Source organism: Centruroides vittatus, unplaced genomic scaffold, assembly GCF_030686945.1.
Source record: "Centruroides vittatus isolate TY-2023 unplaced genomic scaffold, ASM3068694v2 contig_971, whole genome shotgun sequence".
Taxonomy (NCBI): domain Eukaryota; kingdom Metazoa; phylum Arthropoda; class Arachnida; order Scorpiones; family Buthidae; genus Centruroides; species Centruroides vittatus.
The window spans coordinates 2,547,986-2,560,322 of record NW_027122644.1 but is presented as its reverse complement, the minus strand read 5'-3'; the positions used below and the strand labels follow the sequence as shown (position 1 = coordinate 2,560,322).

The window sequence follows — 12,337 nt, the reverse complement described above, 5'->3', positions numbered from 1 at the left end:
TTGCTATCTGAAATTTTAAAGTTGTTTAATATGGTACATTTCAAAAGTTAATTTACAATTTATAATTAAATATTTTCCTTTGGGTTTAGCAAAAGAATAAAATTTTCTATAATTAGAATTAAAGTTGTCATTAGAAATATCTTATAAAAAGAGTATAACAAACTGTATTACATCTAAAATTTGGATGTTTAACTTAAGATAAAGTAAAAATATATCTTTTCATTATTGTGATGATGATGTGGGATTGTATATTATGTACAGAGTTTACTTTTATTTCTAGATTCACACACATTGAAGCTGAATGTCCATTTATTACATTTGATGATCTATTAGATAAACTTGAAGATTTAATTGTTGATGTGGTTGAAAGAGTTTTGGCTTCACCAGTTGGACATTTGGTGTACGAATTTAATCCTGTAAGTATATTTAAAATATTCTGTTTTATTCAGATATTTTCAAAATGAGTAACTTAATGAAGAAAAATTATAATATTAGTTTAGTCAGAATAGTTTATTGTATATTTAAATCCATATAATCTATTTCTACCAGACTTTTTATAGTTGATTATTTAAGAGGCTAATTTTTTTTCTGTCCAATTTTATGTTGCATTTATTATGCTTGAGTCAATATAAATTGATAAATGTACAAAATATTTATTTTAAGAATATTAGATATCTTTACATGCTGTATTTTACAGCATATGTTATGCACCCCATTTCAGCACAGAATGAGGGAAGTATTTAGTGTATTTAAGTCATCCTGCATTTTTGGTACTTGATCCCAATTTTATTATTTTTTTTTTACGATATTCTGGTTTAAAAAATAAAATTAGAATGCACACTTTTTAAAAAAGCTCTTGTTTTTTTCCCCTGATAAATAAAAGGTCATTTACCATTAAAATATTCTACATGAATATGTGCAAAAGCACGTTATAATTTCAGTACAATTGAATTATGTTATAATTTTAATAATTTCAAGTCTTATAAAATGCCAAATAAAATATTATTTTTAAAATGAAACAAAATTCAAATTATATTTGGATAAGCAAAGGATTGATAGCAAGAAAAAGGAATTATGAATTATAAATTCGTTTCAACTACTACCACTACTAATAATGAAAATAAAGAACCATGTTTAGCAGAAAAATAGTTTGAAAATTTTTATTATTAAAGATGACAATTTATTTCATCACATATTAATATTTACTTATTTATACAGAACTTTAAAGCACCAAAACGACCCTTCCGAAGAATGAATTACAGTGCTGCGATAGAATACCTTCGTGAGCATAACATCACAAAAGAAGATGGTAGTTATTATGAATTTGGAGAAGACATTCCCGAGATGCCAGAACGCAAAATGACTGATGAAATTAATGAGGTATTTATTAAATTTTATTTTTGTAAAATGTTGTTAAACTTTTTAATATTTAAAAATTAAATGGGAAAACAATTTCCTTTAATATGTGTGTATATGTATTTAAATATAGTTAAGTCTGCCTGTAGTGAAAATGTATGTGATATCGATGCTTCATAACAAATGTTATACATTTATAGTATTTACTGATTTGGAAGTGTATTCTGTACTGAAATTTCTATACTGAAGAAAAATACCACAGTATATTCTATCAATGCTAGAAATTATTGGGAATACTGTACAAGAACAAGATCTATCTTTTTGGAATCATACATTAATTGCTTTTGCTATTTAAATAATACATGTGACATTAATTAATGTATGTGTATCTTATTTTGCATTTTCATTTGCATTAAGCAGTTAATTTCTTTTTAGTATTATACAAATGTTCTTTGACATTCATGTTAAATTTGGACATTTTCTTATCTTACTGTAAAGATTGAAAAATCATCTTTTGATAGCACTTTAAACACTTCCCCTGTCATCTAAGTTATTATCTTATATGTTGATGACATCACGGATTAATAAATTGTAGCTTCTGTTATGCTCAGTCATGACAGCATACAATATAATAATCAGCTGTAATATCAGTAGATACAAATCTCCTTTGTTACAAATGATTGCAGATTTCCTTCTGTTTCCATTCCAGAATCTTTGCTGAATCCTGTGTATTTTCAGACATTCCTTCTTGTCCATGGCTTAATCTCAAACTAGACACTAATGCTATGGGTTGTGCAGTCTTCAAACTTAGAATATGGCGCAAGACCCATTACCTGTCCATTTCTTTAATGAGTTGTTATGTTGGTATGCTGATTGCTGCAATTTAGAAATAAACATCTGGCAGAAACTTAACTTCAACAGATCATTAACTTAACTGTATGTACTATACATTCTATCAATGTCATCTGTCAGTAAAAATATTTTCCTTTCTTTTTGCATTATCTTACTGTCAAATTCTAGTTAGTAATTCTGCAAGACACTTCTGAATCAAGGATAAAACTTTTCATTTCTGTCTAGATACTGTTTTCACCAATGTTGCATCAAAATTCAATTTAGGCAAAGACACTTTTAGTGTCATTGCCTAAATTCTTTCTTCATGAAGAAACAATGTGATATTTAGCAAATACTATAAATAACAATTCAGGACACTTTTTTGTCACTCATTTCTGCTGTAGTAAAATATTTTCAGTAGTGCATCTCAGAAAAAATTGGAAAAAAATCAAAACTGAATTTTAGACTTTAAATCTGTAGTGTATTTTGATTTTGATAATAATTTTGTAAGATATTATTAACAAATAACATTTTTCATATCTTATAAAATTTTGGTAGAAAAGCACTGTAAAACAAAATGTAAATTAACTTCTTCCCAATAACTGGATTAATAACTATGTCAAACAAAACCTTGACAATCCAGTAAATAATTTAATGTAAAATTCAACAAATGTTTTTGATCTTACATAAGATCTACTTCAGGTCAACAACATTCAGTTCTGTGCATTCCAATTTAGAACATTGTTGTCCTGAAGCAGGTCTTGTGTAAGATTGTAAACGTTTGTCAAATTTTACATTAAATTATTTACTGGATTGTCAAGGTTTTGATTGGTATATTTAGAAATGTAAATTATAGTAATACAGTACATTTATACTGAAATCAAATTATGATTTTTGCTTCTTATAAGTAACTATCTTTAGATAGAATCTTTTACACATACCGAATATTCTAAGATGACACCATCAGTTTCCAGTTACCATGTTAATATTGTATTGATGTAACTTATGTATCAAAGGAAATTTTACTTTTGTAAGTAAAATAGTGTGGAAAACATAATGAAAAATTCTATAGATATTGAACATTGTACTCATTCACACGTGTACAATGTTACATCATCTACTCGCATTCATATCCCTTAGTGGTGTGTGTTCTTAAGAGCACTCACTACAGGGGCACGAATGGCAATTAGCTTTCCCTTGCTTTTTTTTTTTCCAACTGTCTGTATATAACTGCCTTTCAACTTTGTATTTTAATTTTTATTTTCTGTCTTCTTTTTAGTCTAAATTCGGTTAGTCCTAATTATAAGTTAGATTAAGGACTCAGCTTAGTTTCCGGTTAGGTTATGATAGGCTGGATTGGGTTAGGGTTTGTTAGCTTTAGTGTCTGGTTAGCTTCGTCCTAGGTTTTGTTAGGTTAGTTTAGTTAGTGAGTAAGTTAACATTTAAAAACAAATTAAATAAATACATAAAAAAAAATATAGAAAATTTGGGGTTTTGCTCATATGTCTCTGTCGGTCCGTTCATCTCATCTAGTTTGTCATTGTGTTTGTTTGGTTTTCATGCTGTCTGTCTAGTTGTTAAGTAGTATTAAAATTTGCGATCGCATTCAGTTTTATTAGTATTAAGTAGATATAAATCTTCTTACTAACAGCCACTTGGCACTAATGTCCACACTAAGCTATTCGTGGTGGCACTCAATTATTGGTGTTCACTACACTTGTGTTTTCTTTTAGACTCTTTGGGAGGCTACAGCCTTGCAGCCTAAAAACTGCATGCCAACATCAAACATAGAGGGCACCTGATATCAAGCCTGTATATCTAATGCCGATAGCTACCGAGACGAATGCACAAGCAGGATTACGAACCATTGCCTCTTTCCTACAATTGTTCATGTCTCGCCTCCTCACTGTCTTCGCCTACATTCCTATCGGCATTCTATTCAGGGCCGGATAAGACACTTGTCGATGTGAATTCTGCTGATACGGATTTGGTATGATATTGTTTTCAATCGTTATTTTATGTGATATTGTGATTATGTATCCAGTAAATTTTTCGCGAGAAATAAACACAGAATTATGTTATATATAAGAAGTTGAATTATTCAATACGAAACAGCAAACAATAATAAACCATACACAATTTATACTAGACTGACTTCGTTCATATTAAAACTATTATTATATTATTAACACAAAATGAAGAATTCATATTGGTTAAGAGCCCATTAGATGCGCACACGAATATTTATTTTACGTTTTGTAGTGCTCTTGTCTGCAATATATATTAAAGGTCACGAAATATCAAACGTCACTGGTACTATTCTTGGTCTGCGGAGAGAGCGGTGAGAGATATATAATTTAACGGAAATATGAACTCACATTTGAGTGATAACTTTATTACGATAACACAGATACGAGTGAGTTTAATCATACTCTATAGGTTAAACGGTAAAAAAAACACGACATCATAAAAACTATTGACATACCATAATTTCTAATAAATTACAAATTTTTATCATGGATTGATTTGAAGGAGACAGAAAGATACGGCGTTCGATTGGTATGTGGCCAGACGTAGCTGGCTACCCGTGCAACACAATATAATGTAGGCCACAGATATATGACAGCAACTTCTGATCCTACAATTATTAACCACAGACTACTCTCACTCAATTATGATAGAACGACAGCTCGTTGTCCGCAAAAGCGCATCGGCACACACAACTGAGAACTATCGTAATAATTGGCATGTTATAGTAGATAGCATCTCGGTAGACTCAGGATACAACGGGCAATTAATATCACACCATAGCATATCCATAATAATTCAATGCATATGATGGGCCAATACAGACAATAGAGGGCGTGATACTTAATTCTCTTAGGTAGCACGTAATGCCCTTATTTGCATTTCGGCGGAGAAGGTTCCTCTCCTCACCTTGGCCAGTAAGACAGATTGCATTACCGAGGGTACACTCAATAACTCCAAATAGAGTGTGCCGTATAGACCATGGGTGAGAGACCCATTAATGATTCTTGATCTGACGATTGCGTGTGGAGTGTAGTGGGTGATATCGGGAAGGATGTACGCATGCCTTTATATTTTTACACAGAAGTCTCAACGGCGAGGTTTCGTCTTATAGTGTGCCTCAGCATGCAGTGGTTGAAAACATCCACTGAAGGTCGAAAGGGCTATATGTGGCTGAATTTATGTTGAGCATACTTTGGTGTAGGAATATTCACAAAAATTTTGAACAAAGAGAACGGTTCGGATATTCATAATGGCGGTTTGTGCAAATAAAACTACGAATTTTCAGGATTTTTGGAATGAACATTTCTGGAGGTGAGATGAGGTGAAGGTGGCGTTTGGGCGGGGCTTTACGTACTCTAGATTTAAAGAAGGAATCATTACTTGGTAAATTATCCCATAGGAAATATGATGGAAAAATATATCATTTCTGATTTATATGGATATAAGATACCCTAATTATCTATCATCGGCTAGATAAGGTGTTCATACTCAAACAAGTAGTTTTGAATGCAATTTCTCCACAAGCACATTAAATTTCAATTTGGTAAAAACACATTGGTAGTGTCACAATGGTTTGGGGGAATTTTCATTTACCTTTTGTTATCAACTCGAGAGTGTTAATAATTCCTGAATTTACTATTGCCAGGATCTCGTGCGGAGGTCTAATAGCGCTCGTATTACATTTGTCGGTCAGTCTTGGTACAGTGTAGAGAGAGTTGAAAACAACGAGAGATGCGAGATTATGAGGAGATCGGAGCTTGAAGGAAGTTCAGTGCAGAGGAGACTGCTACTCACAGTCTAAATACGGACTCGTTTTTCGGCGGCATTTCGCACTTTCTTTTTCCATAGATTTACTGGCAAACTCTGGCCTTTCGCCGGTTTTCAAGAAATACATATTTTTCTTGATCTACTCGTGTTCACTGAGCTATTGACATAACTTATACAACCTAATTTGGCACTTTGAGAGTCAGTAGTACCACATCCGTTCTCGTGATCTTCCCCCTTATATACATCCCTTACTACGCTTCTCCATGCTTACCATATATCAACTTTACTTGCACATATTTCATACCACGCATATCTAGTTGGAGTTAGGATGGTGAGTTCGGGGCTCACGTGACTTGGGAAGGTCGGTTAAATATATCCTGAAGCAGGAGGGAAAGCTGTTATACTGTTGACAGAAGAGCAGTGAGAAGACCTGTATGTAGGCAAATCCTGCGAGGTCCATTAGTAGAGCTATGAGTTCGCGTCTCTGTGACGATGATTTTGGAACGATAAAATATGTCGAATAATTTGATCACACTTTCATTTTTCATATATAATATTGTGTTAACATGTCGGTGACTAACTCCAAGGCTTTACATCTCGTAAAGTAACTTTCCTCCCATAACAGTCTCATTTCATCTTGCCTAATACGCAATGATCTCCACACTATATTCTCAATTTTTGTATTGTTAAATTTTTATTATCTATAAGGTTCATCACTTGAGGTTTTTTTTAATGTAACTTCTTACCAACACATTTTGTGTAATCTAGAGCAAAAAATTTGCAAAGAAGACCACTCAGAATAGGGTTAAGTATTGATTAGATTATCTGATCTTCTCTCTTACACTGGTATATGTTTCAAGAAAATTAATAATCAGATAGAAATCTTTTCATTTAATATATTCTCTAATATGGTAAGTGCTTATTAAATGGCACCTCGTCAAAAAGGCTTGTATTGTAATATGTACATTAGATCTCGTAAAACATTAATCTCTCTCTGCTATATAAAATTTTAACTATATTTGAGTAGGGAATTTGATTTTCATCACACATACTGCAGATCGGTTAAATCATGATTATTTAGTTGAGAGTTATATCTCTCGAATTAGGTGGCTCCAGGGATTCTTGTTCTAATGGTTTTTTTAGCATAGTACAGTTCACTTTCGGGACATAGTTAGGTATAAATTTATTCAAACGCTTTGTTTAGATATAAGTTTATACTTAACTTATTTTTCCTAAACTTGGGGTCGTTCACTACAATTCATATCAATTTAACATTGAATAATTCTAACACCCAGTTTCTAGTTTCGTATATATAATAAACACGACCAAACGATATGCAGAGAATTTTTGGCCTATGTACAACGGCCTATAATTAAAGTATTTTAAAAATTAATTTTGTGAGATTATGACGTCACTCTTTTAGGGAGTTCGTGGGAACTGGGTCATGGCTGGACAAGTTCTGACATGATTTACTTATCTTACTTTCTTTCAAGTGATTAATTTTTTTTTATAGATTATTTGAATCATATTTCTCAACTTGATCAAATAATTTTATATTGGTTTAATACAATAGGTCCTTAGACAATGTGAGGTAATATTATTTTTATAATTAGTATCAGTTTATAAGTACAAATCTTTTGGCAGCATACTGCTCACAACGTCTAATAAAATGCCTCGGATTTATATATTATATTTTATTTAATATTATAATTATTTAAGTTGGCTTTACATAAGAACCGCCAGCAGATATATTCTGATTCACATACGCCGGTGGTATCAGCGCACGCTGGGTATATATAAATATGATTAATCTATAGCATTTGTTTGTCTCTCTAGTTACTGCAATATGGTATTCGAGTAATCGGGTTACATTACACTCTAAATTTAATGGAGAACAAATTTCACTAATTTGTGATATACTCATACACCAGTATCAGTTTTAGCTCTTCAAGATTTTCAGAATTCTACACGTAATGTCTGAGTTAGATTTCACTTGATATTCTCTATTGATTATTTTGATAAGGCTATACTTTTTTTTTTTTTCGATAAACTTATATACCAACTATGAGATATTGGTATTATTATGAGTTTGAGTCTCATATTTTTATTTTTTTTGTGACTTAGGTGAGGTACACAGTCATTATATCTAGTAATATCTGACATTATGGGGGTGTAATTTCAGTGAGTGAAACACATAGTTTTGTGTGTTCCTTTATTATCCTGGCGGAAAATAAAAGAGTTGTTACTATATCGCTAACTAAGTGTGTAAAGAAGATAAACGTCAGGTAACCTATTTCCTCGCAAAAATCTGATATCTGAGAGAATTATGCTCATTGACGATAATAGAATTATTGAATATTTATTCTTCATAGAGTTTTAACATAGAGACATATTATGTCTGTTGTGTAAGTTATATTTAAGCACATTTTAACAAGTATATTCTTAGAGAGAAAAGTAACAGTGTGTTTTCATACCATAACAGAGCGGTAGGATGAGGATAGGTGTAAGTTGTTGTAGGAAGATGGATTCTGATGAGAAATTGTGTAAAATACGGACTGAATTACATGGCTGTGATTACTAGAGAGGGAGCCAAGGGATAGGATCCCAAGAGGGTGTATTAATTAAATTTTGATCGACATTTCAAACAGTATCAGATATTAAATGTAAATATTAATCAAGCAGTCAAGAAGGTAAATAATCAGTTAATTATTAGTATCTCGACATGATAAAAAATGGACTAGGTTATTTTACACTTTTATCTTAGAGGATGATTTTTATAATACAGGGAAGCGTAACTTTGAATAAAATTGAGCTCATAGACCACAAATGGTCAATTATCTAACTTTATTTAAATAGTAATATTATTTTATGGGTAACATTATTTTCAGTAATCTTTAGAGAATCTTCATATTAGTATAATGGGACAACCGAGAAAATTGAAGTATAGTTATCTTTAATTTAGTGGTGTCTAAATATACATAATACATAATTTTGGCTTTCAAGTCTCTGTGATATAATTATCAATATCTGTTCATTTATTTGCTTAATTCTTGTTGTATTTAATTTTGAGTTTGTAGCAAAGAATCTCGTCTATGTATGTGTACTTCACATTATATTATATATACACGATTAAAATATATTATAGTATAAGTAGTAATGATGAATAATTATGTTTCTCACAATCTCTGCAAATATTTGAGTGATTTTGATCCATCATCATATGATAAACAAAACATTTATATTTATTTATTTAGTGTGTAGGCTGTCAATTGCAACTATGTCAATATATAGAAAAACAATCCTAAACTAATTATTGCCTTCAATTTAATCAAACTGTCAAAAAAATATATGAAAGTTTTAATCTAACTTTAATATGCTGATGTTGATTAAAAAGGGAGGGAATGACAGCCCTAATTAAGATACTAGTCTCTTATTAATATAAACAAGTAAAATGGCGAAGCCATTCTTGGGACAAGACTATGTCTTGGAGGCACGAGCAATGCATGCGCAAATCTCACACTAGCACCTGTTTGTAAAAATAATGTCAGCATTTCGTATTTTCTTTTGACCTGGTTCTGGTCCCAACTACCTACAAGCCTGGTTTATTTTATGTGCGCATGATTTGGGCACCAAATATTCTGTGCCAAATTGCAATTCCTGACATGTACTCCCATACCTCTAAGGTGTGCAGCCATTGACAGCACCATGATTTTAGAGATGAGACATAATCTCATCAAAAACATTTAAATATATAAATGAATGTTTTATATATAATGATGGTGATTTACTTGAATCTACTGTAAATAAAAGTTGCAGTAAAGAAAAATAGTAATTATCTGAGACTTGGGGGAAAAAAATTATAAGACTATTAATTTTATTAAGTAAAATACAACTTTAAAATATTCAGTGTGGCCAGAAATTTAAATCTTTTTTCAACTATTTTATTTTTAAAAAAATACAAGTATAATTTTCAATCTGTCCTGGCTCTAGTGGTGATAAACATATTCAAACAACACAGGAATTATTTCAATATAGTTGTATGTGTTTTGCTAAATCTGGAACAGATTTAGAATTAGCCTTGTATTTTTTAAAATCTTTTTAAAAATATTTTAATTTGTATTTTACATTTATGCTAAAAAAATTTTATTACTCTTACAAAATTTCTATAAACATTATTATTTTATTTATAAAAATAATAGGTCTGTATTTGGTCTATTTTTAGGGAATTATGCAAATTAAAAAACACCATTTTATACTCAAAGACCAGTAGAGTCTCTACATTAAACTTTTCTGAGATAATTATTCTTAAAACTTTGAAATTAATCAAACTAAAGGTTAAAAGCATAGAACCTACAAAGACTATTCAAATACTGGATAATCAGATATTTAGAAAAATCTGTTTTTAAAATTAATACATTTTCAAGCCATAGGACAGAGAAATTAGTAAAGTTTTTATTTTATTAATAAATGAAGTTAAAATTGAGATGACAACTTTGTCTCTAATAAATTCATTAATATCAATTTGTGACCAAACTCCTGGTTTTACTGTCTTTGTTTGTTTATACAATTAGTCAATAATAGTCATAATTATGAACCACTTACAATATTTATCTATATATTAGATAAACAACTACAGTTTCTAATGACATATTAATATTGTTCATTCTGTAATACTTAAAAATTTCAATCTAAATTTCCAATATATGACAAATATCAATACATTAAAAAAATGAGTTTTATAAGACTATTTGGCCATGATGAAAAACACAAAAATATGGATTCAATTAAAGCACAAATTCCTCATATTAACACTACTATATCATATTAAATTCCATTTCACATAAAAGTAATAAGATTATATGTATACTAATCATGTTTTATACAAATTATTTACATTTCTACTTTTTATTCTTTAATAAAATAAAATTAGAATAACAACAAACTATTTAAATTTCAGAGAAAATTTGGAAGTTGTCCACATGGTGGATACGGACTTGGACTTGAGCGTTTCATTACTTGGCTGTTGAACCGTTACCATATCAGAGATGCCTGTCTCTATCCTCGTTTTGTTGACCGTTGTGTACCATAATGGATGATCAGAAATATGATTAGCAATCTGAAATTTATTTTTGAGTTTATTTAATAAGGAAATCCCAAGATGAGACCAAAATACTTATTGTTTATTCAGAGTGTGGACCATGCACTTGTTTAGAAATAAATAATATATCTGACAGAAATACATTATGGAATATATTTAAGCATCAACATCTAAAAGCCAAATGATTGCCAGATTATATTGGGTTATATTATTTCTACTATTAACAATTAAATGATAAGAAATTGTTAATTGTAATGAGCCTGATATAATCTGGCAATTGTTTGGCTTTAGAATATATTTAAGGACAATTCAAGTACACAATAATAATTCTATTTTTTGCAGTCTAGGGAATACATGTATTTAATTGTTGAAGAATATCATGCAATGAATGAAGTAAATCTGCTGAAAATACTGTTTTTAATTTGATAATTGGACATTTACATTATTATCTATAAACAGGCACTTCTCAAGTGTTTACAATATTTACACATAAGGCCAGTTACATAGCATAGCACTGGTAGTTTTATAATTTCTCAATTAACAAATTCATTATTATTAAATGTTCAAACAAAAAAAAATATTTTACAGTAATCTATGAATGCTTTGTCATCACAGTTACTGTTGGTTTATTTCTGAAAGTATCTCTCGCCGTTAAATAAATCAAAACTTTCAAATAACATTTTAATTATTTTGTTTGTAAAATATGTTTTAAAAAACACTTCTTGAAATTATTATAGGATCCATGTTGTTTTTTATATTCCATTAAAAGTAAAAGATCAATAAAAATGCACTTTCACATCATAAAAAATATTCATTTCTTTTTTATAATTTTAAAATGCGATTAAATAACTATTGCCAAAAGATAGGGACAATTTTATAGTGGACTTTATAGGTGATTGTTGTTCCAAAGCATGAAAAAAGATGAATATTACGACTTTAGAAATGTGTGTTGTCTTCTGATATTCTAGACCCAGTGTTCTTCATCTTGGGTGTGGACTGATGCTTGAGTTTTGCGTCTGTGGACTGATGCTAGTCTGCAGAAATTTCCTGCCGGTCCATGAAAAATTTCATAGACCCAGCAGGAAATTTTGTAATAATAAAAAATACATAAAAACTGTTTATATTAATTACAACAGTCACATGCATCATCCATGTTTAAGCAGTTTAACTCGTAAGTCTAAGAAAATTTATCTTTAGCCTTCTGCCAATCTGTGAAATATTATTCCTATTTTTGCTCGTTCACAGGTCTGTAAA

At 30.2% G+C, this 12,337-nt stretch overlaps 1 protein-coding gene across 1 annotated transcript; it reads left to right on the top strand.

Annotated features, from left to right (window-relative positions):
- Nucleotides 1-233: 233 nt before the first annotated feature.
- Nucleotides 234-11,074, top strand: LOC136985558 (asparagine--tRNA ligase, cytoplasmic-like). Its single transcript, XM_067282863.1, has 3 exons — nt 234-416; nt 1,219-1,380; nt 10,943-11,074. Exons 1-3 carry the CDS (start codon nt 234-236, stop codon nt 11,072-11,074), a joined length of 477 nt encoding a protein of 158 aa, XP_067138964.1.
- The last annotated feature ends 1,263 nt before the right edge of the window (nt 11,075-12,337 follow it).